This window comes from Bombus fervidus, chromosome 11 (genome assembly GCF_041682495.2).
Source record: "Bombus fervidus isolate BK054 chromosome 11, iyBomFerv1, whole genome shotgun sequence".
Lineage (NCBI taxonomy): Eukaryota > Metazoa > Arthropoda > Insecta > Hymenoptera > Apidae > Bombus > Bombus fervidus.
The window spans coordinates 6,878,317-6,898,646 of NC_091527.1; the positions used below are offsets into that span (position 1 = coordinate 6,878,317).

At 42.7% G+C, this 20,330-nt stretch overlaps 1 protein-coding gene across 3 annotated transcripts in view; it reads left to right on the forward strand.

The window, feature by feature from the left end:
• The window catches only part of Calx (sodium/calcium exchanger 3), a 121,476-nt gene that overhangs the window by 80,113 nt on the left and 21,033 nt on the right, over positions 1-20,330 (forward strand). For all 3 annotated transcript variants that reach the window (XR_011801104.1, XR_011801103.1, XM_072013217.1), the window contains exon 6: positions 18,004-18,162. Coding sequence is in view for 1 of the 3 variants with exons in the window: in XM_072013217.1 (XP_071869318.1) it covers positions 18,004-18,162 (159 nt within the window). In the remaining 2 variants the exon portion in view is untranslated. The remainder of the gene's footprint in view (positions 1-18,003; positions 18,163-20,330) is intronic.

Consider the following 20,330-nt stretch of genomic DNA (forward strand, 5'->3'; position numbering starts at 1 on the left):
CCATCGAATCGCGATCACTCAAAACATTCGATATTGTTTATTTCTGTTGATTAAAATTACGAAACGTAGATAAATCTCGACGGCGAAGTTTATAAATCGTCAAGGTTATTGGCTTAATCCTTAAAATAATCCTTAGAAGTTAACCTTTCCCGATGGGAAACGAGCCGTTTCTTTCTTGAGAATTCGATATTAATCCCGTGCATGTGCGTTGAATTTGAGGAATTAACGAAGACGTGGTTTCTAAATTAAAATTAAATTAAAATTAATAGAAGAATCGTCTGCCTGTGAAAGGGAACTGTTACGACTCGTTCCGGCAGCTTCCGTCCCATCATCGTTGATCGATGCTATGGATTTATTTCAAAAAATTGTCGCGAGCGTCACTATATCTCCTCTTTTAAGTATTCTCATTGTCTCGAGCAGTGTTTGTCGATCGAATCGTGGCAGATCTCCGCAGAGATAAGGATGACGATCAAGATAGCCGCGGATCGTAACGAGGGGAGAGAAAGCTCCTCGCCGCGTGAAGATCATTGGCGCGGGAAAGCGGGCTGCTGCAGTGTCCTAGAAAATGTCCAAGGACGTAATCTCGAACGAAACGAATGGCTGATGTACCTTAGCCCGTTTCATCAAACGAACACGAAATAGAGAGCACATGCACGGGCCGCGCTCCTGACAATTATCGACAGAAATATCGTACCTTTACGGTTTGGCCGTTGCTCCCACGTTTTCTTTGACGAAGACCCCGACGGTATAAGTCATTGTACGACCCGTATGCGTATGATGAAGTCGAAAGGATAGAAATAGAAAGAAACGGGTATTATTGAAACTGGAAAAAGATCTGGCTGACATTGATTAATATAGTAGAAATTGGTTTGCAAGAGTCTCGTAGAAGAAATAATATAATTGCGCATGCAAGTAATCCAGTGTATAATTACACATCGAACAAGTTAGAGGTAATCGAGCTTCTAACTTGGGCGATGTGACTTTTATAGATTTTCTTATCTTCCCATTGGTCGAGTAATAAGATACAATTTTTATCATATTAATCCTAGAATTCGACGACTCGGAAATTCTATCTACAAATAAAGAAGAACTCGCGGTATAAATGTAAGCTTTGAAAATGGTAGAAGTTTGGATTCGAGTTTACGGTAATTGTAAGAACAGCATATTATTGTTGTTAGTTCGTAATGATTTTAGAAGTATTACAGCTATCCACTTTGGTGGCTAAATAATGTGTTTGATCGAAAGAGAAAAAAGTAATTCGATCATTCGTTTGTTAGAAGGACGATGGTAGATAAAGAGAAACGATAAATCAAAACGGCAGCGAGAAGATTAAGACACCGACGAGATCCTTCGATATAGTGCCGGCGATCCGTTTAATGACTGTTAGGAAAAAAAAAGAATGAAACCGTAACGGGGTATCTCGTGATTAACGCGATAGATCACGGGTTGACGGGACCATCAATCACCGGAGATAGAGTTACACGAAACAACCGGCTGAAAGAGAGAATGTGCTCGACAACCTTCGAAAAATCAGGAGATTGCTTTCTGCAAATCCCCCGATATGTATAAAACAAAAAAAAAAAGAACACTTTCCAAAGAAACAACGCTACAATCCTTGAAAAAAGTCGATGAAACGAAATGGAGGAAAGCATCGCAATAACGGAAGCCGCTTTCTATAAAAATAACTTCTTTCAGTGGTAGAAACAACGATTAAGGAGACTTCGTGGCGAGGTAAACATAGGAATCGGCCAATGGTGTCGAGCTTCAATCCCCATAGGCCTGTGCAAAATTCTCTAACTGTCTAAAACGTTTCTACGATTCCGAAATAACGCATTTCTGAAAAATTTTAATGATACTATAGTATAGCCATAATAATATTTCTAAAGTAGGCTTCCGGTATCCGGAGAATTAAGCGACTCTCCCTCTTTCTCTCTCTTCAGACTCAAATTCCTCTCTTTGTGTCTATGAGAGTATGAATTTGCATAAAAATCCATAGTCCGGTGACGTTATTTTTTGATGGATGAACCGTCCCTCCGGTTACGTTAATAAAATCATAAATTTGCATAAGTAAGATTATCTGAAAATAGGAAATTTAGAATGTGCTTTGAGAAACCAAGAGAGAATGCAAAATTGATCCGAGGAGTATAAGTGGTGGAAAAATGGCGAAGTAAATTTGAGATCGGATAATAGGCGATGTCTCTGAGACTGTGATGAGCTTTAACTCACAGTAAGTATCTCCTAACTAGCAAGAAAGTCTTCGGCGAACGTCGGCAAGAGTCTCTCCACAATGTGAAGCTCGACACGATGATATTATCCGGCAGAAGGGATCGCTACTCCGAGGAGATTTTGTGGGCTTTCATTGTCTACTCGCCAAATACTTTGCCTTCTCTCTCTCTCTCTCTCTCTCTCTTCATTCTGCCACGCAAAATTATTTCGAACGTTTACAAGCCAGACACGGCATACGGATAATCCCTTGCAAAAAGTACAGGAACATTTATCTGAGAAAAAGACGAGACATGCATTAAACTGTTGCGTTATCGTGTTGGTTACTTCGATACTTAGGAGATTGATGAGATATAACGAGATTTTTCTTAAGCTAACTTTCCATTAATATTATCATATCATTTATTAATAGGCCATAGCCAAATTATGTATATATATATACACGCATGACGATCATATAAACATAGTTTAAAAAATACGAAAGCAGTGTGAATCCGCCTCCTGCATCGTGAGCCTACAGAGGCTACATTTCAGCGAAACAATTGTACAGATCAATTTATAAGTTTCTTCAAAACTTGAGTCTCGTTACCGTGTTATTGCATAATTAAATTAATCATAAATTAATCTTAAATTGAAATCTCGAAAAGAAGGGATGCAACAGACGCAAGGGCACATGGGGAGAGTATAAAAAATCGTACAAGTAAATGGAAGTTGCTTGGTGGTGGAGTTGGCTCGGAAAAAGGACGTAAATTACGTGATTTTTATGTCAGTCGCGGATTACGCGAAGGTGAGGACGTCCCAAAATTTGATTACAAAAAGTTTCCACGCGATACGTGCACGTGTATCTACAAAATGGCTACAGCTGTGACCAAGCCGTAATGAAATTCTAATTTCCACCGACGAAAAACAAATTACGCATCCGTTTGGATTCGCGTTACTCCTCTGTCGCGCTTTCGCATTCTCCGGTTCTGCGGAATAATTCGCGATGCAAATGCTCTCCAGCCGCGTGTAAGTACGTTCATAATTATAATCGAGGAACGAACAACAAGAACCTGTCTTCGCCGAGACCTCGTGGAATTGTAAATACCGCGGATGCGACGTTGCGGCTTTTGGAGATGCTCCTTGGAGTATTACAGAGTGCAAGTATCTTCCCTGAAATGTCCTTTCAATCCTTCTCTCAATTCTTCCTTGGATGATTATATTTTACTTCGCCTCGCTTATTCGTACCGATAATTACAAAATGAAAAAATAAGAATCGTCGAAAATAAACAACAAACTCTTTATTGCATACGTTGCTCTTTCGTAGCATAAACGAGGTAAAAAGCAAGGTATAACGCGGAAAAATAGAGATAAAAGTCTGTCAAAAGAAAGTGGAACACAGCTGGACAAAACTGGCATCAAAGAGTTTACAAGTAGCAAACGTACGCGGTCGAGTAAACCTGTTCGAGTAAATTATGCGTAATTCCTGTTAACGACACAGCCTGCCCTGTTTCAAACATATAGAGGCGATGCAAAAGATTTGATACGCGCTCCTTTCCAATTCGACGTTGCGAGACGTATAAAGCCAGACGAAACTCATTACATCGCTTATTAAATGTTCTATTTCTTCTGCGGTGTTGCTCGACATCGCATCGATATTTCACCGTTAAATATGCAAAGATACACGATCTGTTTAACAGCTGTCCAATGGAGAGTTGGCCGAGAAGTTATATCGAGAACAGGGTAAGGAAAAAACCGTGATCCTAGCTACGGGCTGGCTCGCTTCGTAAACTAAAACCGATGGCACCCGAGGGTCTTATGGAACAGTGTGTCACGTAAAGCAATATACGCGGCCGATGGAACGTGCATGTGCTCGTGTAATATGTATAAAACGTATCGTAAACTTATATTAATGGACTTATAAAGATTCTTACGGTACGTGTAAGCAGGCGGAAGTTGCTCTTCCAACCTTTTCTTTCGAGGAAGTGATCACTCCGTTGAGAAATTTGCTGCAGCTATAGCCCGCTCTTCTTAGTTCAAATCTCCTGTCTATTTTGCAAGTGTCGAAAACGGGAATGTTTCTTTATCTTTGTTTCTCTTCGTTTAATTTTAAACGTTTAGCCATCGTCGTCGAAAAACGAGTTAGAGTTGCTTGTAAATAAGAAGAAAGATAGAAGACAAACCCGCTAGTGTCTCATAATCGTCATAAGATAAATACGCTAATTAGAATAGGTAAAATAGATAGTAAAATGCTAAGAAAAAGAAAAGAAGAAAGATAGCGATTCTGATTGTAAAAATCGCAATCCGGGAAAAGATGCACCGTCTACTCAACACGGCCCTTCGTCAAATTGGTAATCTAACAATAAAACAACTGTCGAATCGTAAAGATTCCAAGCGATGATTACAAGCTTCCGTTTCCTGAGGCAGTAAATTGCGAAATAGCTGACTGCCTGTTATTCGCCTCTCGCGTTAGACTTCATTAGAGCCGTTCCAGGCTGGCTTATGATAAACCAGTGGATCATAAACCTGGCTAGAAATAGGGGAAGGAAGGTAAGTCAGATAACCCGCATTCCAGCTTAAACTCACTCTCAAGACTAGCTTGCACACGGCGGCCGACTCGTGTTGCAAGAATGGCCTACCGCACACGTTCGCGCGATATTCCACGACTACGCAATATATGCCGCATCGTCATAAATTAGGATTTAACGTCGAATTAAGACTCACCGTCCCTTTTCACGAATATTTCCAGCCATCTGTCATCGGTGTTAGGAAAATCCAGAGCATTGGTCATGGACGATCAGGGCGTTAATTATCATGTAACCGCTGCTGAACGAAAATATGGTCAACCGGGAACGATCCATCATGATCAAACCCCCCGTACACGAACTCTCTCCAGTTTGTTAATTCGAAATAGAGAGAAACTGGAATTATCTTCTAGCGGGAATTCCAGCCAGCGTTAATACGAAATCATGATTTGTTCGAACGACAACATCGAAAACGCATAATGATCTATCACGAGTGTCCTTTTTCGCAGGCATAAAAAATCGGCAATGATGGAAAGTTTGCCGAATAAAAAGTTGGACGAACGCGTTAAGTAGTAGTAGTAGTATGAGCATACGTCTAGCATATCTCGGTATTACTATTTAGTATACACAGAGCAATAGCTCTCGACCGGTATTAGAGCCTAACCCGGTGAAATGAAATTTCCGCAGGTAATTTCCGCAGGCCTCGCAATCCCGGCAGGCTGCCGGATATCGATCGACATTGCTAACCGGTGTTCATTTTTACAGTAAACGCATCCCGCCGGCTGGTCCGCTCGGAAACTTCACCGGCAAACGGAATTACGCTTTTAATTGAGAAAAATATCCGCGCAATTACGATCCGCGGCCCTGAACGGTCGGACGAAGCAGTTTAATTTATTCCGGTTGTGGTTTCCCAGCGCAACCGATCTTCTTTCCTTTATATTAATGTCGATTGCGAAACGTTCGTTTCGCGAACGCAAACAAGCCGCTCCGCCAGCTCACTCTGCGTCTGCATACAACGGCTCGCGAAAGTATTCCAACGTTTTACCAACGAGAACTTTATGCGAAACATTGTAACATGCTCAGCGAGAATGTACGCTGTACGTACGAGACGTTTATGACTGCGATATGATTGAGAAACGAAGAAGTGAATCGCGGAGGAATAATCGAGAGTCAGAGTTGAGCGAGACAGATTTTGAAAGAATCGAGTCAAGCGATGTTGTCTCGTACAGTTCAATTATTCTCTCCTTCCTATTTCATCGTTAAATATCATTTTATTCTTGTCGTTTTTTGTTTAACGAGGGGATGCCTGTCTGTGATTCCGCGTTCTTAGAAAATGGATACGTAATAATTCGCCTTGCGTTTCTCCGAATAATTTTTCTTAGAGTAATTAGTAATTTTATCAATTACCAGGGCTGCTGGAGTATAAAGAGGGATGAGGCTACTGTGTTCGGCTTTCACGAGTCGCGTGATCCCACTCTGGAAGGCAGAAACGAAATAACTGGAAGGGGAAAAAAGTTTTAAGACGCCGTATAGCAGTGTACATGGCTGCATCTTCTCGTGTTTCCGAACGTTATTACTTAGCTGTTTATCGCGTAACACGGGCACAAGGAAAGGGAAGAAATTGAATTTCGCCGCGTTCAACGAGAATAGACTGGGTAATGGCAACGAATAATGCCACGAAAATGGCTGGAACGGTAACGATCCGTGTACGAGACGGTAAATTTTCTTTCGCGTTGTCATTCATCGGGATACGGTATTTTTATTTTCTCCGTAAAAACGCACGAGACGCGTACTTGGCAGAATGAACTGAGAATAAAGTGAAGGAAGAATGGAACACCGTTTGTTGAGAAAAAGAAATTCATCGTCGGCTGAAACGATGACTTTTCTACGTAATTTCGGTCTCTTTAAAACGTTTCAGCTTTGACTGTAAATTAAACCAGATACACTTGACTTCCCAGTTTTTCTTCCTCTTTTTGTCCCCCTTTTTTCCTGTTCTTTTTCGCTGGTTAGAAAATCCACCAAGGTAGGGAACAACGTTATCTGATATGTATCCCGCGTTGAAAACACGAGACGAATAACGCATTAGATAAGTCGCTACGTCAGTCACACGTTTTATCGTGAATCTTTCAACGAGTGGCTGAAAGGATCGGATAGCATTGCTTGTAGTAGCGAAGGAGAAATAGGCCAGGAGCACCCTAGAAACGTTGCCCGCAACGTATGCGATCCCTTTCTCCCTAGGATGTCGCGATAGCAGAATAAACGCGCGAAGGTACGACGTGATAAGGCAGCCGGAACGAATGTTACGATTTTTATCATGTACAAACGTAGAAACGAATATCGTAAATTTTTTCACAAGACACAAAGTGTTAAAAAAGAAAAATGAAGATTTGGACGATTATAGAGACACGAACGAAAAATGCTGTTTTTTTTTTTTTTTTTTTCGAAGAAAAAACCAAAGATTAGCTACATTTAGATTAAACGCTTAATTCTCTCAAGTGGCTAGAACACGCTACTTGTCTGATTTGCAAAGTAAACGAACGACTTTTTGCCGGAGATTTTCTTATTAATCTCACAGGGGGTCCTTCGCTAATCCTACAAGTAGGTAGAAGATTAAAAACTCTTCGGCTTCTCCACTTGCCACGATCCTCTCTCGTCTCCCATTCTCGACGCTCGATCAACTTCGATCAATTGGTTTTTCCAAAATTGCAGTCTGACACGAAAAACACGAACATCGCTGTTTGCTTCGTTAGCGCGATAAATGATTGATTGCCCCGTGGATATTATTTAAAGGCTCGAAGCCCGGGATGACCGACTTCCTATCAGATTCTGCACAGAATGCAGCACAACGTGGGAGGAAGTGAAAATCAAACGAAGAGAGAGTTAGAGAGAGAGAGAGCGGATTTCTATTGTGTACCATGCAATTAGCCCGGCGTTTACGTCGCGTCGCATCGTTCGAGACTCTGTACAATTCACGCGAACACCTCTGTCTGTATTCCATACAGGACATCGAATTCCAAGCACTGACCAACATACTGACACACCCTACTATTCCGCCAACGTTATTACCATTGCGTCCACTACTGTCACAATAACTATTATCAAGCTTACGTGGATATCATGCTCCTGATATTGTTCATCGCGGAAATTCGTCACGATACCGCCACAGCGTGACGCGAACAAACGTACACGACGACGAAATTTCTATTCCAAAGAGGAGGATAACTCCGATGTTCGATACCAAAACAACCAATATTCCTGACGTCTTTGATATCGTTATATTATAACAATATTCTCAGAGCTTTAAAGGGAGCGGTGGTGTGAAGGAACACGCTGCAAATTCAAACATAGAGACAATTTTGGTAATACGCAGTTTTCGTATCGCGCTAGGATTTTATAAAAATCGTTCGTTCGCACTAAAGGATGATAAAATAGAGAGAAAGTCGTGGAGCCCGTCTCGTTCCGTGGCGAAATCGAGTCAGTCGCAGAATCTGTGATTTCATCGTTTCAGCGACTTTTAGATGCAAATATCCGGAAAGTGGAAAATGAGGTTGCTCGCTATCTCGCTGCGACACCCTTGTACTTTCCTATCGAGCAACTTTATCCGTTTTCCAGTGACGTCTAACGCCCTGGCTCTCGTTAAGCCATTAACTTCTATCTTCGCAAGTTCCCTCGGAAGTTTCACCGAAATTTCTTTTCGCGCCCAGCTTCCCCGCGAAACTTTCACGGACTCGTTTCTGCATCGAAAATGCTTGGATAAGCGCGACCAGCGCTCCAAGAATACGTAACGTGTGTGAGAGAAGGTCTCGTCTTCGTGTCTGACACGACACGTTCCTATACTACTGTCACGCTGTAAAAACCGTATTAAGTGGAACAGGATTGTTCTATTCTCGCGATCTAATCGTAAACCAGCCTTCCGAATCGTTATTCCATGGACATCGAACTGGAATCCGGAAGTTGCGAAACTACGCGAATGGCGGTACTCTCCACGCTTCTACGTAACTGATTGCCAGAATGAACTTCTGGAATAACCACGATACACCATGGAAGCTGTATCTTGAATTTTCGTTATTTGCTTCGCAGTGGAAATGGAAAATGGGTATATACGCCAGGGAGGAATATTCGAGCGGACGAGGAAATTGAAAAGAATCCCCTGCTCTCGTCTTCGACGTTACAGTCGGATTGTGTTCGAAATTGGTCGCTTAAAGGCTGAAAGGGATTCGAATGGCGCGAAAAGATTTTCCGCTGGAATTCTCGAGGGAAGGTCCGCGACGCATCTTTTCGCGCGCCGGATCGATCTCTGGATTAACGAAGAGAAAAGGGCTGTCGCGGTACACGGCCAAGAAGGTTGTATGCGAAGGTGAATAATACATTGTCTCCGGAGCAACCTGGCGTGTCCGAGGGTCTGGAAAAGGGGGATGGAAAAAGGAACGGCGAGAAGCCCGGCTAAAGAACGAACGTCCAAGGAAAAAGAGAAGAAGGCGGAGCGGAAAGACCGCAAGAAGGAAAAAAGAATGCGCTTTATTTTGCCGGGCACAATCGGACAACGACGCAAAAGCCTGCTGAATTGGCAAAAGCTCTCGAAAGTACTGTATCAAGCTGCCGGCGCGGTGCTTGACTTTGTTTATTCCCGTTCTTTAGCTAACAGTGAACCACAGTGAGCGGCGAATTTCGCCTATAAATCAACGTCGCGTTGAATGCTTCGGTGCATGATACAAACACGAGGCTTTCTCCCTCGAGGAATGGGAATAAAGTCAAAAATCGTGCCCGTGTCATACAACGCGCGATACGCTTCGATAAAATATTGCTGACGCGTTGAATCTGCGAACCACCCTTTTCTCCGACCTTTATTCTGCTTAATTAAACCTTCGTTCCAAAGCTCTACGTCTCCTATTCAAGCTTTTTTCGTCGGTTTCGATATTTTACACCATGCTGGATGAACGTTTTCAGAGTTACGAGCCATGTGCACGACGAGTTCTTCTTCTTTTTCTTAAAATTCCGATGAACGCGCCTCCCTCGTGATTCTTTGCGAATTTTGTCCAAGATTTATTACGACACGCGTGACGCGCGATCTTTTTCGAATAATAATTCCCTTGCCGGAGATTTATGGCGAAAGAGAGTTTCGCAAGTCGGTTCGCAAGAAACTTCGTGAAACATGCAAGTTCAATCTCATCCGCTGGATCGAAGTTGCCATCTGCTATGATATCGCGAGGGAGAAAAAATTCTCCCAACTATATGAAAGCCGGTAGCTATTGTTTTTCCTTAAAATAGCGCAACGATTTATTATTTACCGAGACAACGAGCACATTCGTTTCGATGAACGTGATTCTGCGCGTCGTTCTACGAGGCGATAGACCCACGTAACGCGCGCATCCTTCAACCTCGAACTGCGGAGTCGATCTCATTAAACCTAACGACTCATATTTGCCGACTTGAGCAAATCGTGTTCGCCGCGTGTTTGCCAGACACTTCGTCGCTGTTTGCTGCGCCGCGGGGAAACATACAGCCCGGATCAAATCTGCGAAACAATTTTACCAAACCGTGAGAAACTACGCGTCGAAATACGCTGCCTTCCAGCCTCTGGTCTAAACTCAGCACATACCAAATCTTCAAGACACCATGAAAAAATCCTTCGACTATGGACTCATAGTGTTTCTTCGTTTCGTCGAGATACTCGTTTACAGCTAGCGTCGAATACGACGAAGAATTTTCCAAAGAACGAGACGATCGAAATTCTTCCGTTGTTAGCTCCTAATTTAAGTCCAGAGTCTACGAGCAACCTTGACACAAAGCGCGAAAAGATCTTCCAACCATTTTGAGCTTCCATTTCGTCAAGTTCCGGCCTTCAACAGTCGGAAGAATGGAACAGCCGAACGTGAAGGGCAATGGAAGAAAGAGAAGAACGAGGAATAAAGAAACGAGGAATAGTTCAGTCGAAATGTAGAGCTGGACCAGTATCACGGTTGGATCGTGTTTCCACAGTGCATTGGGATTTGTGCCACGTGTGTTCAGTATAATCTATACGATGTAATCGGGTCACGTTCGTTCGGCGAACAAAACTAACGAGACTGCAGCTGCTAAGCATACCAGTGATTCTACAGACCGAGCGAACCATAAACACGTCCCACGAATCGTTCCAAGTTCGACATACCCAGAAAGAGAAAAATGCAAGTGGTTTCGTCTTTAACCGGTGAACGCGTCTAATTTCCTTTCTACTACGCCGCGGTACGAAATTTTCAAACGAGGTGGGGAAAGCCATAACTGGATGGATAAATTGGATGGAATAGAACTAAGAGGTTCGAGTTTTCGTCAAGTACACGCGAGACTTTCATCGAATAATTTGTGTTTTCGTGGTAACGAAAATTTGTTGCTTGAAAACTTTTCAGCGATAACATTTTTGGGAATATTTACATATACAATATTTACATATACAACGATACAACGATGAGTAACGTGTTTAAAGTTACGAAAGGAATGGCGAAACGCACGGTTGGTTGGAGAATCAAATAAAAGGACAATCTGGATAACGCGCGATTAATCGACGAAATGCACCGGTTTCAAGCTACTCGTCTGTAAAACATGAAAAATGCGTATTGTTTATTCGACCAGTCACAAAGAGACACGATCGCGAGGAAGCGCGTCAACGGGAGTCGTAAATTCCCGTTACGATTAGACAATCGACGCCACGAACAGATCAATTCCCTATTTCAATTAGGATAATAGAGGTGGTTTAATTAGTAGCATAACACTTGATCAACAGTTCAAAGATAGTATATATTTCCAACAACCTTGTAAAGAAGATAGTTACGCTGGTGCGTAAGGTATAAGTTAAGTAAGTGAATGATTGAAGGGTGAAACCCCGATAAAGAGATGTTGACTGTTCTGTAGTCGTAGATCCAGTGAAATCCGGTGACGATGCTCTTGCAAAGGAAAACTCTTGTTCGGTGGTGATCGACCCACCACTGATCGCTTGCGGGTGGAATACATGGGAAAACCCACGTTTTCCCTATTTTTACCTGATGGAGCAATAACCATAAGGACCCTCTTGACTCGAAGATGTTTTATGCCACTTGACGCTCTTAACGGTAAATCAAAAAGCCTCGTTTTATGGCAGTTCCTTAGGATTATTGCGATCCGCTTAATTCTATGTGCACAGCTGGTGGCCGCCTCCAACGTAAGGAGTCACCGGACGTAACGCGCATCTTATCGTATCTTCCCCATATATAGCCTTCCCACAAACGCAAAATGAAAGAGACCGGTTTATTTTCAAGCCAGATTCTCGTGCAAATACATTGCAAAACGGCATCCGTCGAGCGATAATCTCGAACGTCAATCTCCACATCCTATACAGCCGCAGAGAAAAATCCGTGCGAGCTGTTCAATTTCCGATCGATCGCGAGAAAAGATCGACTATCGCGTTTCGATCGTTGGCGTTCCGTTAACACGGCGGGTAAATTGCCGCCCTGGCGTCACAAAGCGGAACTGCGGGAACGCAGGAGCCGCATTGCGCTTCGGTGAATTTACTACGGATAATATGGTGTAATTCATGGGATGACCAAAGGGGTGACTCGCTCGTCGCCTACACGCAACAGAGAGTTAGGTAAATTGGCCGTCGATGTACTTTGTACAAGGTCGGCTGAGTCCTCGCCGACGAATAATTTTAATCGGAAGATGGGCGTGAACCGGCCGATGAAATGGCCCTGCCGAATTAACACCTACGATGATGCACGTTTCACCTTTCGAAACCACGTTTCACGATCGATTATCTGGCACGAAGGTAGGTTTATTGGCAATTAAACTAAATTGAGTTACCGTGAATTTTATTACAGCGTGAGAAGTGATTATTGCAATACGAACGAGATAATCCATCGAACTTCATTCAGCCGCATCACGTTTATGATAAGTTTTTATCTCTACGACGAGTACTTCTATGAAATCGAAACGAATCATTTCGATCGATAGAACCGTTTGTCGCGTACCGTGGCCTTTTTACTTTGAGAATCGCTATTTGTTATCAAATTATGGTTAATCGGATGTAAAATACTTGTTAAGTAATGTAATACGTTTACGTGTTCATCTATAAATCTGTCTCGGTTTATTAGGGTTCAATTTATAAAGTTGGACACTAATTTTGATAGACACATCGTAGATCCAATATTCGACGATGTTAACTTGTAAAATATATTTGTACGTCATTACCTGCAGTTAGCTTGCTGCAATATTGTCGTTTCTGTCGCGGAGGATATTAAATGGATATTAACGTCAAGCGACCGCAAACAACAACCACGTGCCATGAATTTTAAATCGAGAGACGATCGATGTTGCCACTATGGAATCAGCCTCCCTCCAATCGGTCGATCGGGAAAAGTCCTGAACGCGGTAAGATGATTTATGTTATCGATGATCCACCACGCGTGTTAGTTGATCTCATTTACGCCGTTCTCAGGTCGACTCGTGGCTATATCGATCCTTGGTCTCCCCGAGTATTGGCTGCGTCGATGGTCAACCTGCGGCTTGATTTATTGGCAAACCACGTTGTTGAAACCGCTCCGTGTACCGATCATGATGGAAACTGACTATTGGAAATTTCTTTCAGCAGGATTTTACCTTCGTGATTTTGGTCCGACGATAAGAGTGTCTCAACAGAAACATTTTGAAATTGAATTCAAGGAAGCATTCTGGCTACATGACGCGACATGTGCTCTCATCTATCATCATATCCGTAGTACCATTATTTCCTTAGGTAGTTTTCAGAAGCGTGACAGAAAGAGGGTTGTAAGGGTGGAAGTACAAGCCAATAATGGTAGGAAGCGGGTCTATTGGGAAAACGGTGACGCGTGAGAGCCATCGAAGCGTTAACCATATTCGGGTATGGGCGAATAAAATAGCGTGGGTCGTCTCAGTGTGTTCTCAAAATCGTTTGAGTTTTGTTATCGATATCGAGCAATTTGTCATCAGTCAACCTATTAACCGGAAGACGAGTTAATTCGTCGATCGAATCTTCCACCTCTTGGACGTAATAATTTCTTTACTTATGGCTCTTCTATTTCTTAATACGACGTTTCATTTCTATCAACAATTGCGTGTATACTCGCAAGAATGAAAATCGATTCGCTCTTATTTAACTGTTAATTTTGCGATTACACAAGTTTCTGACTAAAGTAGAACCCGGGTCGGTAGATTAAATGCTGTTCGATGCTGAGATAAAAGCACGTAACTCGCGTCGGCGGAATCGATCACCGTCGTCTATGGCTATTGCTCAATAAAGAAAAAAAAAAAGAAAAAGAAAATTAATTGCTTCGTTGAGTACGTGGCCTGTTCGAACTGTTTCGGTGCTGCAGGCATTCGCACGTGGTTGAGCGAACTACAGTCGTTACGAACTTTGGAAATCCTGCAGGAAAGTTCCTTCGTGGGTCGGTAGATTTCGAGGATCTACGAGAGGATCAGACGTCAGATACAAATTCCAGAACAGTGGCGGTTAACCGACCCTGTTTACGAACTTTAGAAACGTAGACGATGAGAGAAGCCAGACTTTCGTCGAGCGAAATAAAATTCCACGGATCTCCGGCAATTCCATCCATCTCGGACTGCTCCGTTCAAGGATCTCCCAAAAGTAATCAAACGCGTGAACGCGATCCTCGATCTTCTCGAACACGTATTAACTTGTACCATAATTCCCCTTGTTTTCTATTGTCTGGGGAATTTTCACGGGTTGTAACGAGAATTTCCATGATGTAGAATATTCTTACACGGTCTAGTTAAATTTCTGCTCTCTATGGAATTTCTATAGATTCCAATCTTGCGATCTCATACCTCTAGTAAAATTTGCGGACCCTAAAGAATCTCTGTAGATTCCAGCGAAAAATTCCAACTGCAATGAAAAGTTTTTGCGATCTAGAATTATCCTCCCAGTAAGATTTCCAATTCCAGTAGAATTCTGTTTGCCTAATCCTAATGAAAAAGAATCTTAATTTTAGAAAGGATTTCACGAATTCCCATAAAATGGCCATCCGACGTAGAACAGCTGTAGTAAAATTGTCAAACTCTACCGAATCGTCTGTAGATTCTTGTGAAATATTCCGGTTCTATAAAGATCTTGCGGATCTCAGAGAAAGCTCCTTTCGATCTAAAAGCGCACATACCCTTCTAGCAGAATTTTCAAATCCTAGAGTTTTTGCAGATTCAACCGAAAGATTGCGGAATTCTGGAAAGCTTTTTAGTAAAATTCCCGATTATCTGCGACTCTTTGACTTTCCAAGTAAACAATAAAGTAAACGGTCAGGTTTGGTGATCGTCGTTCGATGATGATAATGCGAAATTTGCTCTGTTCCCGTTTTACGAGCAAAACTAGCTGGAATCGTACGATTTCGGTAAACCAAGGAGACCAAGGTTCCGCTATGAGAAGGATTAAGGTCGAGACGTCTTCGACATGCCGAGACGCATTTACAGCGGAAGGATTGCTGTCGTAATCCTGACGGTTACACGAGTCGCTCGATCTCAATCCTAATCCCGCGTCGCTTGGTAAGCGATCCCAGCCACGATAAACCACTCTCTAACGATCAGGACGTTTGACATCGATGACAAGCTTACACAAAAAGCTCATTGTTCGGTCTAATAGGACTCGGGAAACTTGCGCGTCTACGAGTGTGCATCTGGTGCAACGTTAGCGCGTGCGCGTCGGTCGTGCAACTCGCTTCTATTAAAGTTCAAGAGTTGAGCCTCCGCTTGTCGTCGGGACAGTTTAGAATTTACCAAAACGCCAGAGACTCCCGTCTCTTGCTGTTCAACAGTTTCCTTGTAGCTCTGTTCATCGGCTTTGTTTAATTCAAAGAGACTCTCTCGAGCACCTCATTAACCAACTGTTCTAATTTCCTTTATCGCAACTTCATCGTTCGGAAAAACAGAGCCGGAGCTAGCGAATTCGAGGAATTCGTTTGACGCTGGCAATGAGAATCGCGAGACTACTCGGGCTGTTGAGAAAGTACGTGGAAAAAAGCCGATACGCATTAATCGAACGTAAACAGCCCCGCGTTGTCGTCCGACGAATTAATCCCCTTGGCAGGAAAAAGGAAAAAGAACACGGAGGCGAAAGAACGGGTACGCGAATACAAACGAACGTGTGGAATGGAAATTGCGCTGGTAACACGACGATTCCATTTGCCTCGCGGAATTCATCTATATCGATCGGCGAACCGTCAAGGCTACAATTCCCCGGCAGGAATGTCGGGAACAAATAATTCGCCACGACGAGCAAATGGAAATCCAAGTGATCCATCGCCTCGATGAAAGTGCGGCTAGCCGTACGTGAAACTTCGCGAAACTCTTCGACCGCATGATTGAAGCTCGGTCCGACCTCGTATTCCAAATTCTTCACTCGATGCAGGGTAAACTGGTTTCATGGCCAAATGAAGAATGCCAGATCTATTGTGAAGAATTAATAAACATGTCGCTATTGAAGTTGAAAAATATCTACGTTTTTTATAGAGCTAATACGGGGACAAATAATACGGAGTAGCATCGTTGCGAAACTTCACCAATTAAGCATCGTCGAGCGATCTATTCTACAGACAAGATACGAGTGGCTGAACATCATTCTCAGGCATTGAGATAACTGGGTATCCTTAATCCCCTCGCGTTTACTTAGCATGAACTTGAAGAGCTTATGCTGATTAGCAAACACAGCCACGGTTTCCAGTATGCTGATCAAAGTTAAGACACATCGGTGTCGCGTCGTGTCGAAGATCGCTTGCTACCATTTTCGAGTAAACACGACGTGTATTGCACAGGTTTGCGAATCTCGCTTTGAACGTCGATTCCCTCGAACGATCTAATTTTGTGTCTAATTCAATATTAAACAACGAATATGTAATACGAATCTTAGAGCCGAGACGTTAGAAAGGAAGATGAATCGCGAAAAGAAATTAATCGTATGACCGGCTTATGCGCCTTGTGATGCGAACGTTTAATCAAAATGGAAAGGACTCCGAAGAGAAAAATATACACCACCGTCCGACGAGCTTAATTAACGCTTTAATCGTGCCTGTGTGCCAACGCTTCGCGCAAACAAACGTCGGCGCGTTATTTAATTCAAACGACTCCGTTGCTTCTCCCTCGTTAATATCAGTAACAAGAACGTGCGACGTCTTTCTCGGCTAATCTGACTTAATTACGAAACTATGATGTATATTCCGCGCAACAAAGATTGTTCCAACAGGCGAATACAAATAACCGGAGTAATTTCAGCTTGGGAGAATTTTTCACGTATATTTTACGTTTAAGGTGTCGCGATACTAGCGCCGCCAGGGCGTTAACTACCAGTACATAACATTCATATTTGTTTCTCTATTTATACGTTTCTTTAATTATTTGCTGCTTCAGCTTTTTACTTCTTTTTCGGCATTAGAGGCTATTAAGTTTTTCTGTAAACGTAAGGCAAGCCATATTTTCTTCGTTCTTGACGCGAGAGTGACTTAATGTTCGATTATGTAAATTATCAGAAATCTTTAGATAAAACTGATTTACCATATTTCCAGATCCTGGCTATGAGATTAATCGAAATCTATTTATCTGAACGCAAATTACAGATAATTGGGCAAATTAACGAACTCTTATTATACGTATAGAGTGTCTTCGAAGTCATGGTACCAATTAAGCGATGATTCTACGTACAAAGATAAGTCGTAAAGAAAAAGAATAACATTTTTCGAAATAGAAAAGTTTGAAAAGCCATCAGCTACCCGTGTGTTAACTAGAAGTTTCCAGTTACGGAACTTGTGTTTCTGCTCGCGTCTGTATTATTAAACACGTACAACCTCAAGATTCCTGCTTGCTGTTTAATAAAATAATTCTTCGTGAATTATTTATGAAACCATTCGATTTAAATGCCGAATGAAGGAAGGTAATAATCGATATTCTGGAGATAAGATAACAAGAATAAGAAGAAGCAATTTTTCTTGAAAACGAAACCTTGAACGAAAAAATCTTTACTCTCCTTTTCCGACTTATTTTTACAAGGAGAATCGCTTCCATATGAATACCAATTAACTGTTAACTAACTTAACTAATAAATTCGTATACATAAACGAAGTTCTAGCGTATCAAATAATAACGAAATGTCGTTCTCTTCGAACAGTAGGAAATTTCTTGCCTCGCTAGAATCTTCCCGACGTACGCGACACGCGTTTGTAATCCTCGCGGAAATAATTGTCCTGGCAATTCGATAGGTTTCCACGTGCAGCAGGTATGCAATTTACTGAAACTGGACTGTATCGGTTTTCAGATATCGCCGGTGGTTACCTGTGCTTTGTCATCAGCATATTCGGAATCGGTGTGGTGACGGCGGTAATCGGAGACGTCGCATCCTACTTCGGCTGCACCCTGGGAATCAAGGACTCGGTTACCGCGGTGGTTTTCGTCGCTCTTGGTACCAGCATTCCCGGTAAGTCGAGCGCGACCGTCATTTCCGTGGAAAAACACCACGGAGCAAGGATATCACGCTCGCAGTCCACGACAATTTTCAACGAATTTTCTACGTGACGAACTCCTGACTAGCTATAAGTTCTTTTTCAATGACGAGCAAGAAAAAGAGAGAGAGAGAATGGGACGCAATTAGCGGTAATTGCGGGCTGGCTGTTTTACGCGTGAAAAGTATGCGCCACTTCAAGGACACTCCCGATGCTGAATACAGAAACGCGAGGACAATTAAGAGATTACCTCTGCCGCTAACGATCCTTCGTTCTTGGTAACTCGGTGAAAAAGATCTTGAAGGATAGAATTTACAAGCGCTATGCAGAATAACTTTGGAAATGTGCGATGTTGGAGGGAACAAAGAAAGCTTTTGACTTCCTCTTAACCTCCGCACGAAGAATTGCTCGATTCGTTGATGAGGTTTTTCTCTAATCTTGTTTCGAGATAATTTTACCTATTCGGGTAACTTTACTATCAGTCGTTTATACTCCGAGAGGAAATTTCACTGTTGAATGTCCTGAAAGGGAATCTCTATTTTTCACGGGCAAACTCTTTTAAACGCGCGGCTGAAAAATTGATCGTAGAACGCGGTAGAGACTTCGATAAACATTTCAGAACTTTTTAAGGTCCCTTAAGAAAGCCTATGGAAGAACGATAAAAAGCTTAGGCGTGGATACAAACGACCCGTTTCGCCCACGTGGGGTAAATTAATGGCGACGCCTTGAAACAGGCGATTTGCACGACACATTTATCACTATGGATTGGAGGAAGTACTTTGCTGGAGCTCAGAACCCTCTTTGTCCGGCTGCTTTTTGTCCGGAATTCTGGACGGACCGATGTCGAGATGAAAGCCAGGGAACGACATCGGCTGGATCCATTCGAACCCCGCGATAAATCTTGCAAGAGATGGTGTCACTTTGCGGGACGTTTCGCCTGGCGTGGACGAAATACGGTCTCCCTACGGTCTCCTTTCGCGATTCCAGTGGAACGATGGTCGACTCCTGGTGGAAGAAAGTCACGAAGGGAATTGTTCGGCTACGCTACTCGAGGAGACTTTCGAGATCTGGAAACTAAACGAGAAAGAGAAACGGCCTGTGTTCGATACAATTTTCACGAGTTCGAGCCATTAGTCTACGAATACAATGGAGTCTCTTTGAAATTTAAATGACGTAAGCTCGTAACTGTCGAAACGTCGTACGATAAAATAATACGTTTAAACAACGGTCGGTGAATCTCTTGTTCTAGGTTCGACGATAATTGGCAACGAAGTTCGTTCTCGAACGACACACCTCGAATATACGACCTTATTTTGTAACATATAGAAACTACAGAGGAGAAATAGTTTCTACAGAATAGAAATCGTGACGTGGATAAAACAAAGACAATGCTTGAAATCGAGATAAGAGAAAAAGAAGGCTTGTTCGCGTCGAGATAGGAAGAGCGAGATTATCAACGTGGAAATAAGAAAAACGAGGCTGAAGAATCGAAACAAGAAAAGTAAATGGCTCGTGAATTTTTTAATTAAAGATGGTAAGGTTAATTTCGCGGGCCGTTTATCCGAATGAATTTCCACTATTCAAAGGAAGGAGGCCATTGAGAGGCGGGTTCGCTTGAACGCGTTTATTCGTCGGCAGCGCGGTGGAAGAGAAGCCCTGCGAAATTTGTAACGGCGCGGTCAAGACAGCCTTTTTTCAGTGCTGCGCGGCTTCTTTTGAATAAAATCAAGTATCAGCTTATTGTGCCCGTAACGGAGAAAAGCCGCGATAAGCAGGTCTCTTTCACCGCTTTTCAAACGACTGCCGTTTCTTTCGAAATTTTTTGCCTTTTCAAGGCTCGTTTGTTCGTTGGAAAGCCCGTCCGGAAATTTCTTTCGCAAGAGAGGAGATGCTTTTTAACAAGCGTGCCGAAGCCGCGTGTACGACGCGTCTATATTTCTGAACGCAGACGTGTGTCAAGCACATCGTCTTGACGCAACCGTAAATTTTCCTCATCGTGAATGCACGAACGTCGCTCCAACACCATCGTATGTGACCGATAAGAGAACAGAGATCGATGAATATCGTGAGTTTTGAAACGAACGCGAAGCTCGGATAAAATAAACCGCGTCGCGTGATATATCGTTGCCTCGTATGCTAATGA